General features: G+C 40.2%; 1 protein-coding gene across 1 annotated transcript; it reads left to right on the top strand.

The window, feature by feature from the left end:
• Positions 1-325: 325 nt before the first annotated feature.
• Positions 326-11364, top strand: st8sia3 (ST8 alpha-N-acetyl-neuraminide alpha-2,8-sialyltransferase 3). Its single transcript, XM_053478842.1, has 4 exons — positions 326-550; positions 3952-4074; positions 5242-5799; positions 8739-11364. Exons 1-4 carry the CDS (start codon positions 387-389, stop codon positions 9019-9021), a joined length of 1128 nt encoding a protein of 375 aa, XP_053334817.1. The 5' UTR covers positions 326-386; the 3' UTR covers positions 9022-11364.
• Positions 11365-12519: the final 1155 nt, after the last annotated feature.

Below are 12519 nucleotides of genomic sequence, written 5' to 3' on the forward strand. Positions count from 1 at the left end.
TAGTCTAGTGCGCGCGTGCAACCTGCTCGAGTCGGGTCTCCTTTAAATATCCGCCGGAGTGCATTAATTAAACCAAAAAAAAAAAAAAAAATCTCACGCTTTTTTTTTTTTTCTTCTTTCCTGTTTCTCACCGGAGATCCGCGATGGCAGCTCGGTGCACGGACTCGTCACACCGGGAGGGAGCGCGAGGAGAGCGCGAGCATCCCTCCGCCGCAGCATCACCTCCATCGCGAGCGCATCCGACATCCTTATCTTGGATGTGCATGTGAGCTTTTTTTTTTTTTTTTTGTGCGTGTGTGTGTGTGTGTGTGTGTGAGTGTGCGCGTGTATGAATGCATGCATTCGCGCTGATCCTTCTGCATCCTGGGGAATGAGAGCGAGGCATCATGGTGCGCATCATCAGCGCCCTCGGCTTGGTCATGTTCAGCGTGGCTTTGCTCATCCTCTCGCTCATCAGCTACGTGTCCATAAAGAAGGACGCCATCTTCACGGGCCCCAAATACCCGAGCGGCGGCGGGCCGCGGATGTACATGTTCCACACCGGGTTTAGGTGAGTGATGCACGCGAGCATGCAGGCGCACAGTGCCCAGGTACACCTGGGTCAGGTCTTAATGCATGCTTTAATGTACATGAACATCACCAGCATCAATATCATCATCTGTGAGATATCTCTCTGCATGCTTGGTTTTTTTTCTTCTTCAAATTTTTTAAATAATCTACCCAATAAAGGCATGCTGCTTTTATAGAATAGTACAGAAACCATCATCATCATCATTATCATTATTATTATTATGCATGGTATTATTGTCATTATGTTTAATGCATCATGTTGACATGACTAATAGCTTTTTTTTTTTAAAGGGCCTCAATGCTTTATGATACAGTAATCAGCTCCATCAGTGCGCATGCGCACCCCAACCAAAAAAAAAAAAAAAGATACAAGCAAAGCAATGACGAAGCAGCTCATATAGCAGATGCTAAAAATACAAAAGGCTCATTCAGAGAACCCTATCACCTTTCAGAGCAAGAAGAATTGATGTAGAGTTGATAAGAGCCATACAGCAGCCCATCCATTTTATACTCATTAATGCACCTTAATTTGTAAACAGTGTATTTTTTTTTTTTTTACTTTACCTTTTCCTCACTGCAATTCTTGCTTATTGCTGATTTGTTGTATAATCTGTGAACTAGTTGATATAGGGATCTATACATCTATACATTTCATTTACATAATCAAGATCACTTTAACTGTGATAGATAGATAGATAGATAGATAGATAGATAGATAGATAGATAGATATCCAGATATCCTGCAGCAATAGAGACAGTAACACAATGACCGGTTTGTAGATGTAATTGCACACTGTATATCTTACAGTCAGTATACACAGGGGAATGTGAGAACTGTTCAGAAGTTACTAGTGCAATGCTAAGAACAAAAAAACTACAAGATGTATAAGAAGCATATAAATAAAGCATATAAATTGCAAAAAAAGTAATTAAACTTTTAACGTTTAAAATTTTAAGTTAAACTTGATGTGCAATTTTATGTGTGGCAAAGTGACAACAGGGCAAATAGTAGTAATTGTGTAAAGTAGCAGTAACTTAGTAATGGCGGCACAGTGGCATAGTGGTTAGCATTGTCACCTTGCCCCAGCAAGTCACTCCGGGTACTCCGGTTTCCTCCCACATTCCAAAGACATGCAAATTACTCTACTTGGCGTTCCCAAATTGACCGTGTTATTATATGGCATCCTGCCCAGGGTGTACCTCACCTCGTGCCCGAAGTCTTCTGGAATAAGCTCCAGACTGCCCATGACCCTTCATGCAGGATAAAGTGGTATAGACGATGAGTGAGTGAGAACTTATTAATTGTGTAAAGAACTGCATGAAAGTGATAATGAAACTGAGTCTGTGCGTAACGGCAAAATACTGTATGTAATAGTAAGCAGACCATGAAGCTAACAGATGAGACATGAGTTAGGCACAAGTTGAAATGAAGATGTTAAACATTATGTATGTTTCACAGGCTAGTTGGATAAAAATTGCTAGATTAAAGATAGTAGTTGATTTATTTTATTACCTCATTAAAAATATGTCCAACATGAAACGCAGGTGGTTTATTGGTTAGTACTGTCGCCTCACACCTACAGGGTTGTGGGTTCGAATTTCGTCTCCGGGCTGTTTGCACTTTTGTTCTGCAGTGGTTTGTTACACCATCCAGGGTCAGTTGTGCACTGAGCTTCCTTGGATACACTTAAGACTCCCAACGACCCTACAAGGGATAATTGGATGGATGGATGGATGGATGGATGGATGAATGGCTTGCCTTTTTGACAAAATGTGTTAGATCATTGAAAAAACAGCCCAAAATAATTGTTTGTGTTCGGATGTACCTGCTGTTAATCATTCTATACATGCTCTGTGATTGCGCTTATATTATGGGGCTGAACTTTGTGAAAATACTAATCCTACCAAATGCACCTTTTCATTTTCGAGGCACATTTAACATTGCCAGATGCCAAAAGTGCTCCAAAAAAAAATGGTCCTTTCCTTGTAGATGGGTTGTTAACATTAGGCTATATCTTTTTGACTTTAAGTACATATCTTCCACCATAAATATAGTATACACTATTGAACTGTATGAACCACTAATGTTTCTTTAAAGCCTGAGCCAAAAAGCTACTTAAACATACACCATGTGCAACTATACACATAAAAATGAAACAATAATAGTATAAAAATGTGCGCACATGGTGGTTACTCCCACAGTGATGAAGAAGCTTGATGTCTTTATGTTTAAGAGTGAACTCAAGAAACCGATCAATTGCGATCATTCATTTATTCATTCACTGATCTTCAGGACGGACTCTATTTCACTCAGGGTGGCAGTGGAGCTTATCGCAGGAGCGCGGGATGTGAGGCGGGGATACATCCTGGCCACTACAGAGCACCGCAGACACACGTTTACAAACTCATTCACATGTAGCAGTGAGGTGTAGCCGCTTTCCGCTGGACCACCACGCCACCCCAGTTCTGAATAGTATGAGCTTGAGGTTTAAATCAGGTTTGGGATTCAGACTCTATTCGTTTGCCCATTAGTAAGACTCAAAGTCTTAGACTTACTCGAAGATGTTTCTTTCTGGCTCTTTTTTCAGAGGCCCATGAAACTCATGTCATGTGGCAGGTTGTAAAGCTCGCCTCTCTGATTGAGACTGGCCTGGAACCCCGAGGAGCTGTCCTTGGTCCTGATTTACTCAGATGGCAGTTCAATTTCCTGCCAATGATCAGCGTGCTTTTTGTTGCATCCAAGGTTATAAAACGGGAGCCATTTTGCCGAAGCACGTAGGAGTTGCTTTCCGGGAGAGAGAGAGGGAGGGAAGGAGGGAAGGAAAGACGGAGGCTTCGACCATCTGCTGTCGCAGTAGGGTGATTTGCTGGCCTCACCGTGACTTGCTTTTCAGTTAAGGCTTAAGAGTTTTAAGCGAGATGACTTTCAGAAATCGTATTCTCAAACCACAGCATTCAGAACGCAAACCATCCACTCAGCTTAGTTTAGTCATGCTTCTCTCAGATTACCGCCTGCTTCCCTTCCAAATATTTCGGAGACATCCGCCCGTGCTTAATGACCTTACTAATAAACCAGCCCGAGCTCCTAACGAGTGAGGCTGAGTAACTGACCAGGTCTGAAGTCTAAAAAGGAGGCAGTTTAATTAGAATGGCCATTGACTGCCCGGGGCAGGTGGGGGGGATTGGCGCTGGGGCCGATGGGGTGGCATTGATCCGAGCTACTTTCAGCAGCTGCCACCGCTGTGACATCATGACCGGGTCTTCCTGTGAAATGGAACGGAAACTCTATTTTCCTGTTGCCCCCACTGACCAGCTGCCCCCCTACTTACTGTAGACCTCGTATTTTTATGCCTTTTCCTCCTTTTTGTTTCTCTTCTGTAGATCCCAACTGGCGATGAAGTTTCTGGACCCAGCGTTTACACCCTTGAACAATGCCCTAAATGAGAACCTGCAGGAGAATTCATCCAAGTGGAAGTTTAATAAGACGGGCTATTTAGAGCAAAGGTAATGTACTGCGTGTTGTGGTTTGCATTTATAGTTACATTTAAAGTGTTTAGCAGATGCACTTATCCATAATGACTTATATTTATCCCATTTTTTATGCAACTGAGCGGTTTAGGGCCTTGTTTAAGGATTTGACCTCATGAAGTCACTGGTATAAGCCATGCCTGATCCAAAGATATAATGTAATCTATTATATATTTGAGCATTTAAAATCTGAGAAGTTTAGGTGACTAAAGAGAAAAGCACTTCTAGCCCTAATGCTCCAAGGCCTGGTGTGATAAAATTGGATTCCAGTGAATCCTGAATATTAAGTGCTACAATGAAAACAATCTTTTCCATGCCAATGCTGTGAAGAGTGTTTCACAACCATTACTTCCAAGCCTTTTGTTCCCTTTAAAAGTAACTTTTATTGTTAAAGACATCTTCAGTTTTGGACGTAAAGGTTTTTAATTTTTGTCTTGTTTGACTTTCACTATGTTACATGCAAATATAAGCGTGTAAAGTGACATAATTAAATATTATAGGAAATTCCTATGCTATAATAAAACCTAAAACATACTGCCATTAATTATTTTCCTATAACATTATGCCCTGTCATGTTTAATTCCTTACACAATATATTTAACAGTCTTACATGAATTAATTTCCTCATAAACATCATTGTCCTTGAAACAGATATTTCAGAGTAACCCAGTTAACCTTCTGTGTTTCTCAACAAGCTACAGGCAAACATCTGGAATTGGTCACGTCCAGTGTCAGTCTGATTACTACTGTGGGAGTGTGCGGGTCTGATTTACATTTACTGATGAAATGTGCTCGACGTTCTAAAGAACAAATGCTAGAGATTCGTTTTGTAAGACCAAAAAATCTATGTTGTTAAAAATGCAGAAGAACAAAGAAATGAAAGGAAGAACCCTCAAAAAAAATCTGCCAGAACCTAGTAGGCATCTGTATATATAGAGAAAAGTTTAAAGCTAGCTTCCCTCTCTGAGGAAGTCCATAAACACTTTACATCACAGCATTTACTTGAGAATCAGACGAATATGATGTAAATGATCTTGATATACCCTTACGAGAGTACCCTTTGAAGAACCGTTGATCATCCTATGTTGAGAATGATCCTGTACCCAATGTCCCCAAATTCAGTTTGTATTTTGTTTTTTGCAGTAAAGAGATTGCCCAGTACATCGACGTTCCACGTAACTTCACCCTGACCAAGAGCAGCGTTCGTGTGGGTCAGCTTATGCACTACGACTACTCCAGCCATAAATACGTCTTCTCCATCGGCGAGAACTTCCGTTCCCTCCTGCCTGACTCATCGCCCATCCTTAACAAGCGTTACAACACGTGCGCCGTGGTGGGAAACAGCGGCATCCTGACGGGCAGCCGGTGCGGTGCCGCCATCGACGCCTACGACTTCGTCTTCCGCTGCAACTTCGCACCCACCGAGGTCTTCCGCAGGGACGTGGGCCGCCGCACGAACCTCACCACATTCAATCCCAGCATTCTGGAGAAATACTATAACAACCTGCTCACCATCCAGGACAGAAACAACTTCTTTCTGAGCTTGAAGAAGCTGGACGGCGTCATCCTGTGGATTCCAGCTTTTTTCTTTCACACCTCAGCCACGGTCACGCGCACACTGGTGGACTTCTTTGTGGAGCATCGGGGGCAGCTGAGGGTGCAGTTAGCCTGGCCCGGCAACATCATGCAGTATGTCAACAGGTAGCCATGAATCACCCCATTGCATTCTGAGCTGATTTAGAGAGAGAGCAGAGACTGTGTAGTTCTGATCTGCTATACTTGTGTACAGTACAAATCAGTCAAAATCAGATCTTAATTCATATGTATCTAGACTTCCACACCCAACCCATTCCAGATCAGACTTCATATAGTCCGTACAAAACAAGACTGACAAAAAAACACAAATACAAAGACAGAAATAAGACACGAAGAGGGTTTATGAGAGAGAAAGAGAAAGAGAGGAATCGATGGAGAGAATTGGAGAGGTGTTGTTGAATGGAGCCCCGTCGAGGTTTTTGAAGAGGGGCTTAAGCATGCCGGCCACCAGAAATGCCTCACTGCACTGTAATCTCCTCCAATCCCATTAAAGAGGCACAATCACTGCCTGTAAGACGCTCTGATAGGCCTAAGACACCCTAAGAGTTTAATGTTGGCTGTAATTTAAGAGGATGTTAGAGGAGAGACACAATGTACACAAACACACACGTCCTGGTGAGGGATGTTGTGATTTTCAGGTAAAACTAATGACCGAATACACTGACTAACCCTCACAAGTAGCGTACAAAAGTCTGGGTGTTTTTGTTTTTTTATTGACCAGATTTGATGCTTTTCATCTAAATTATGGTCACTTCTTTAAACATTATATTTTGAAAGACATATATTTATGTATCTATATTCAGGTCGTAGTACAATGTTCCACCAGATCTCAAAAACCCTGACCAAAAGATTCAACTATTTGAAAACACATGCATGCTTCATTTGTCTTTGCACATGGAAAAAGCAGTTCATCCAAGCAGTTGGGGGTTAAGGGTTTCTCAGGGGCCCAACAGGGGCAACTTGGTGGTCATGGGGTTTGAACCTGGACCTTCCGAAACCTAGTCCAGTGCCTTAACCACTGATCTACCCCTGATCCTGACCTCATCTAAACCGATCGGCCATAACCTTACTGCACATTACGGCGTAGTGTCTCCTTGTGCCACCAGGGTGACTCCACAAGACCTCTGGAAGGGAATGCCATGTTTCTTGGCACGAGGGCATTTGCAGCAGATCATTTGGGTGCTGTGGGTTGTGAGGAGGAGCCTCTGTGGGTTGGACTTGTTGGTCCGGCCCATCCCATGGATCTGTGGCTTTGGTTTCTTTGCCTGCTGGGCTCTGTGTGCAGCGGACCGTGATCCCCTGGGTGTTCTGGTGCATTTCTATAATGACCAATGTTGACTTTCTTAAGCAAGTTGTTCCGAATTGGCTTTTTCTGTCGGATAAGACCGAATGGGCTGGACTTCGTTCCGCATTAGCATGGGTGAACCTTGAGTGGCCATGATCCTGTCACCAGTCCACTGGTATAAAATTGATAATTATTGTTAAAGTGTTAATGTTTTGTAGTGTTATTGCTGATCGTGTATGTGCAGGACGCCTTTTTATCACCACCTGGTAGAGCCATTATCCAGTCCTCACTCCCGCATTCCTTCTTCCAGTGTGCTGTAGCATGGTTGTGAAAATTTATTAGGTTTAATTCAGATTTGATGTTTATTTCAATTAATCAGCAGACGAGATTTTTTTTTAATTAGCTGATTAGCTTTAATGATTAGCTTTAATCTGTTGTTATTTCAGGTTGAAGCCCACGTACATGTCTGTCTGTCTGTCTTTCTGTACGGCAGAACTCTCTGTCTAACTTATTAGTACAAAGAAATCACATTCTGTAAGGTTAAATAGCTTATATATTTTTATCGCTAAGTCATCAGCCAAAGATTATTATATCCGGCACATGACTGTTCATAACTTCACTTTTACTCGACATTTTGATTTTAGCACAGAACACTCTCGGGTTGGGTATTTTGCCCTCTCCTTTGCTCTAACGACTCGTGTTTTTATTTCTCGGTGGTTCTTCACATGAATTTTTATTACCGCCACAGTTTCAGAACATATAAGACAAACTGGTTTTAGACTTCCCGCAGGAAGAATACGCATAAATTGATCTGTCCATTCATCTTTGAAGGTTCAGTTTTTTTAGTCCACTTGCCTTTTTTTTGAGTAAACCATGCTGTGTCATGCATTCGTTTGGGTTTAGTGGGGATTTGGGCTGTGTGTAGATGCATTGCAGTAGTTTCCGTGTCATCTGCATACCCGTGTACTTAAGGTGAACTATCGCGCTTATTGACTCTGTTAAGTCGCGACCCCCCTTGAAGCGCTATACAGTAGTTGTCCAAAGTCCCTTCTGCTTAACATTTTGATGTGACAAAATCGGTTAAACAGACAGAAATGTTTTAGAGACTGGTTTCTGGTCCTACAATATGTGAACCGTAAAGATATAATTGAAAGAGCGTTTTCTGACCAATGTACAGACAAAACCTTTCTTTTATTTATATAGACGAAAACAAGGCTTTGGTTTATTAAAGACAAAAATGCACGATTAAACAAGGTGCACAGAGAGCTACACTGTTACGGAACAGGTAACAAAGAAATTAGCAGGACAGGAGCAGAGACCGGACCGGAGCAGAACCAGCAGCGCATGGTGTTTGTCAAGAATGTGAACTGCAACACAAAGAGAAACCGTTACAAGTTCTACAGACAAACAAACAAAAACCTTTTGCATCGAGCATCCACAGATAAAACCAAAACTCCTTCCTGTTCAAATGTGTCGGTTCATTCAAAATGTTCATGAATACAGAAGTCGTGAGTTGACCATCAACCACACTCTTAACCGTGAATTTATCCTTTGTGAACTTTTCACAAACGTGCAAAACTCCTTTCGGATATTGTGATGAGCAGCATTAATATGAAGTTGTTTGGGGTTTTTTAAACAGTCTAATAATGAATGCAAATTATCATTAGTCATTTTGTTCCCTTTCAAGCAGTTAACATCTCCACTTGTTTTAATGATGATCGTTTGTTCAACATTAATTCAACACATGATGCGTTTGCAGGTACTGGAAGACGAAGCAGCTCTCCCCGAAGCGCCTGAGCACAGGGATCCTGATGTTCACGCTGGCCTCGTCCCTGTGCGAGCAAATTCACCTGTACGGCTTCTGGCCTTTCGGCTGGGACCCGAACACGGGCAAGGAGCTGCCCTACCACTATTACGACAAGAAAGGCACCAAGTTCACCACCAAGTGGCAGGAGTCGCACCAGCTGCCTACCGAGTTCAAGCTCCTATTCAAGATGCACACGGAGGGCATCCTCAAGCTGTGTCTCTCGCACTGCGCATAGAGGTCAAAGCCTAGGGGTCGGAAGGTCACGGGCCGGAATCACCACCGGCTTGGTGAAGTTGAGGATTTGAAGCGTGAGGCTTTTTGTAAGCCACATAAACAAACTTTAAATAGTTATATATCTATATATAAATGCTAGTATGGATGACATCAAGTGCCAAACAGCAACCTTCAGGCCAATTTTATGATGCAGCTTTTACAAACAATGTCCTGACTTACTGTATCTGTGCAGGAAGTACATCAGCCATGCTCGTTTTTAGCAAACACAGACCTAATCCAGGGCGTCTCTAGGCTCGTTGACTTGTATCTGACCTACAGTAGACCAGCAATGAAAACGTGTTTGCGTCAGTCCGAGGCTCAGAAGTAATACGCCGTTATGAGACATTTGAAGACCCTGTTTGCTTTAAAGGCTCATATAATTAATAAAATGACATGCCAATACAATAAAGTTTTGTATATCTAGGGGAATAAAAAAAAATCAGCGGGCTCTTTCTGAAGGGTGCTTCAAGATCAAGTGCTGCTGAACGAGAGTAAACATGACGGATTCGTGTGCTAACGGTTATTCCGTTTAGAATGTAAAAAATAAATAAATATAAAAATGAATGTAAACATAGTCATAGTTATTTTAGTAGTACAGAGAGCGACGTTTATTCTTACATCACATGTCAGTGTGCATCTACAGTATAAGTTCAATACCTGTACGTGATCGTCATATAGACAGGCTCTCACTTATATAGACTAGACACGTGCGATTAATAAATGTTTAGAGTTATTATTGAATTCTGTAGTGGAAATTCAGACGGAGATAAACCACTCTGATTAGACAGCAGTCGGGTTAATCACGAAAGAAGGGGATACTGTAAAGGAGCCAGTCTGTAAGGGTGTAAAGTTGTATTTTAAAGGAGCAGTTTATAGCTTTTACATGGTCGATTTTGTTTTGTTTTCAAGGTGAATTGCACCTACAGTGAAAACCCTGACAAAGCCTTTGCTCCTGCCCCCTGACTCAGCCCTCCAGTATCCCTTATGACTTGCCTTTTCCTGGAAATGTGGGTGGAGCTAGTGTAATTTCAGGGCCAGAAATTTTTTTAAAAGCAAAAACGCCTGAAAGGAAGACGCTATGCACGTCCGTGCTGCAAAGATTCCTAGGAAATATCCCGAATGAAACGAATAATAACAGGTTGACGAAGACCTTTAATTATTACTAACTGCACCTTTAAACTCCAGAATTTCAGCATTTCCTGATCAACAGATAGGCTTTGTTCTGTGATCGCTGATTTACTGAGATGTTGCACATTTCGTGAATGTTATCAGAATGTTGTCTTGAATGTGTGTGAGAATTATATAAACATATATACGTATATTTATCTATATCTATATTCAAATACCTGTATGTGAAAAGACGTGTATGTTGAGATGTTTTATTCCCTGGGAAGCTTCTAAATAAAAGTGGGGTCCGGGCAGATCCTCAGAATTGGGCGGTTCTAATCTTGCACCTTACACACATTTAACTGCAGCGGTAATACCCGACAGATGCACATGGACCTCTCGCCCCGCGCCAAACAGGTCAGAGGTTGAGGTTAGAAGGTCACAGGCCGGGGTTTTAGGCTTTACAGATGGAGGTTTGGACAGCTTTAGGATTTTTACAGGGACATAAAACTGGCTTGCTGTCTTTGTCTCAGCTTTCCCTTATAAAGTGCGTACACACACACACACACACACACACACACACCACTCTCAAAAGTAGTTCTGCGTAGAACCTTTACATAAAAGAGATTCTGTCTTAACTATCCAGTGAACACTTGACCTACATAAAAGTCGTTTCCCCCTAGTTTCATAAACCCTTAATAAATTTGCAGTGTGTATTTTTCATACGAGCTGCTGGTACTTTTGGGAAACACACTCATCAGAGACAGATCGGGAAAGTTCGAGTATTGGTTGCACAATGCTAATTTTTGTATTTTCCAGTACTTAGTCGTATTGTATTTCATCTGCTTATTAAGCGGCCTGCGCTGCGAATTTATTGGCGCGTCCACATGAAACCGCACAGCACAGATAAAGTAATGCTTAACATAGCAGCAGATATATTTACAACACAAAAAATTACAAGCCAAACTTACCGTAAGATCAGTGGAAATCCCTGCCCGTGTACACGAACGCCTCGGTTCCTTAGGGGAAAATAAAAACTATTTCTGCTGAGATTTCCATGAGTTCACATTGTACTGTAGATGAATAAAGATTGTGTGAAAGATGATTTAATGTGGATGTTTATACAGAGGTATACTGAGGAGGTTCCTTGGCTTTGCAGTCTACTTTCATGAGGTCTCGTTTGTGCCACTCAATGATAATCTGGAATATATATATATATATATATATATATACATTAATTTTTTTAAATCTAAATAATAAATCAAACGCCATATAAATAAATCAGAAAATTGATAAATGTATAAAATCAACATTGAATAATGAATATTCAATACACAAAGCCGTGTGTGTGTTTTAGCTGTATATATATATATATATATATATGTATACTAAAAAATGTATACACACTTCAGGAAAAGAAATATAGTATGATGTATATTATATTAATATTATATAATATATAATTTTATCATATTATTGTTATATATAACTTTTAGCAATAGATTTAGTATTCAAATATTTATATATTGTTTATGAATTGTGTACACATTTTTGCCTGACTGTATATAAACAGTATATATATATATATATATATATATATATATATATATACAGAGTCCAGACTCATCACTAATTATCTTTATGACAGCACAACACCTGCAATTAAAAATCATGTTTTTATGATAATATGTGATGAGTGATTAAAAAAAAATCTCTTTTTAAATTATAAGTTCATCTAAATGTGTGCCCTTCAGTAAATTATTTTAAATTTTTGATTAATAAGTTAAAAAAAGAAAATATTTCATCTAATCGTTAAATTAATAATAGTGAACTACTAAAACTTGTTTAGGACTTTTAAATAAACTATAAAAATAAATAAATGATTAAGTAATTAAATAAATAATTTGTATTTGTGATATTTATTTTAAATGTATTTAGCATTTCCAGTTTTTGTAATATTTTTTATATCACGTTATTTATTTATTTATTATTTGATTTTCAGATTTGTTCAATTATAATTTTTGATCAAGTTAAAGCTACTGAGTGGCACGAACAGACCTCTGTATTGTATCTGCTGTTAATTCTTCATTGTAGAATGTCCAGAACCGAAGTTTACACTCATTGCTCTATTTTTTATTTTTTTTGTGTGTGTGTGTGTGTATTGATTCAGATTGTAAGTTACTGTTTGAAATATTATGTTTCATTAAAAGGTTTATGCCACTGTAAGTGTTCATACAATTTCTGGTGTATGAGTTAATTTACCAAAGAGCAGCGATCATGCCGTGACCGAACAGAACTCAGCGAGATGTTCACAGGCTGTTCCTTCATCTACTGTACATCCATGTTCCTCTAT

The sequence above is a fragment of the Clarias gariepinus genome, chromosome 19, assembly GCF_024256425.1.
Source record: "Clarias gariepinus isolate MV-2021 ecotype Netherlands chromosome 19, CGAR_prim_01v2, whole genome shotgun sequence".
NCBI lineage: Eukaryota > Metazoa > Chordata > Actinopteri > Siluriformes > Clariidae > Clarias > Clarias gariepinus.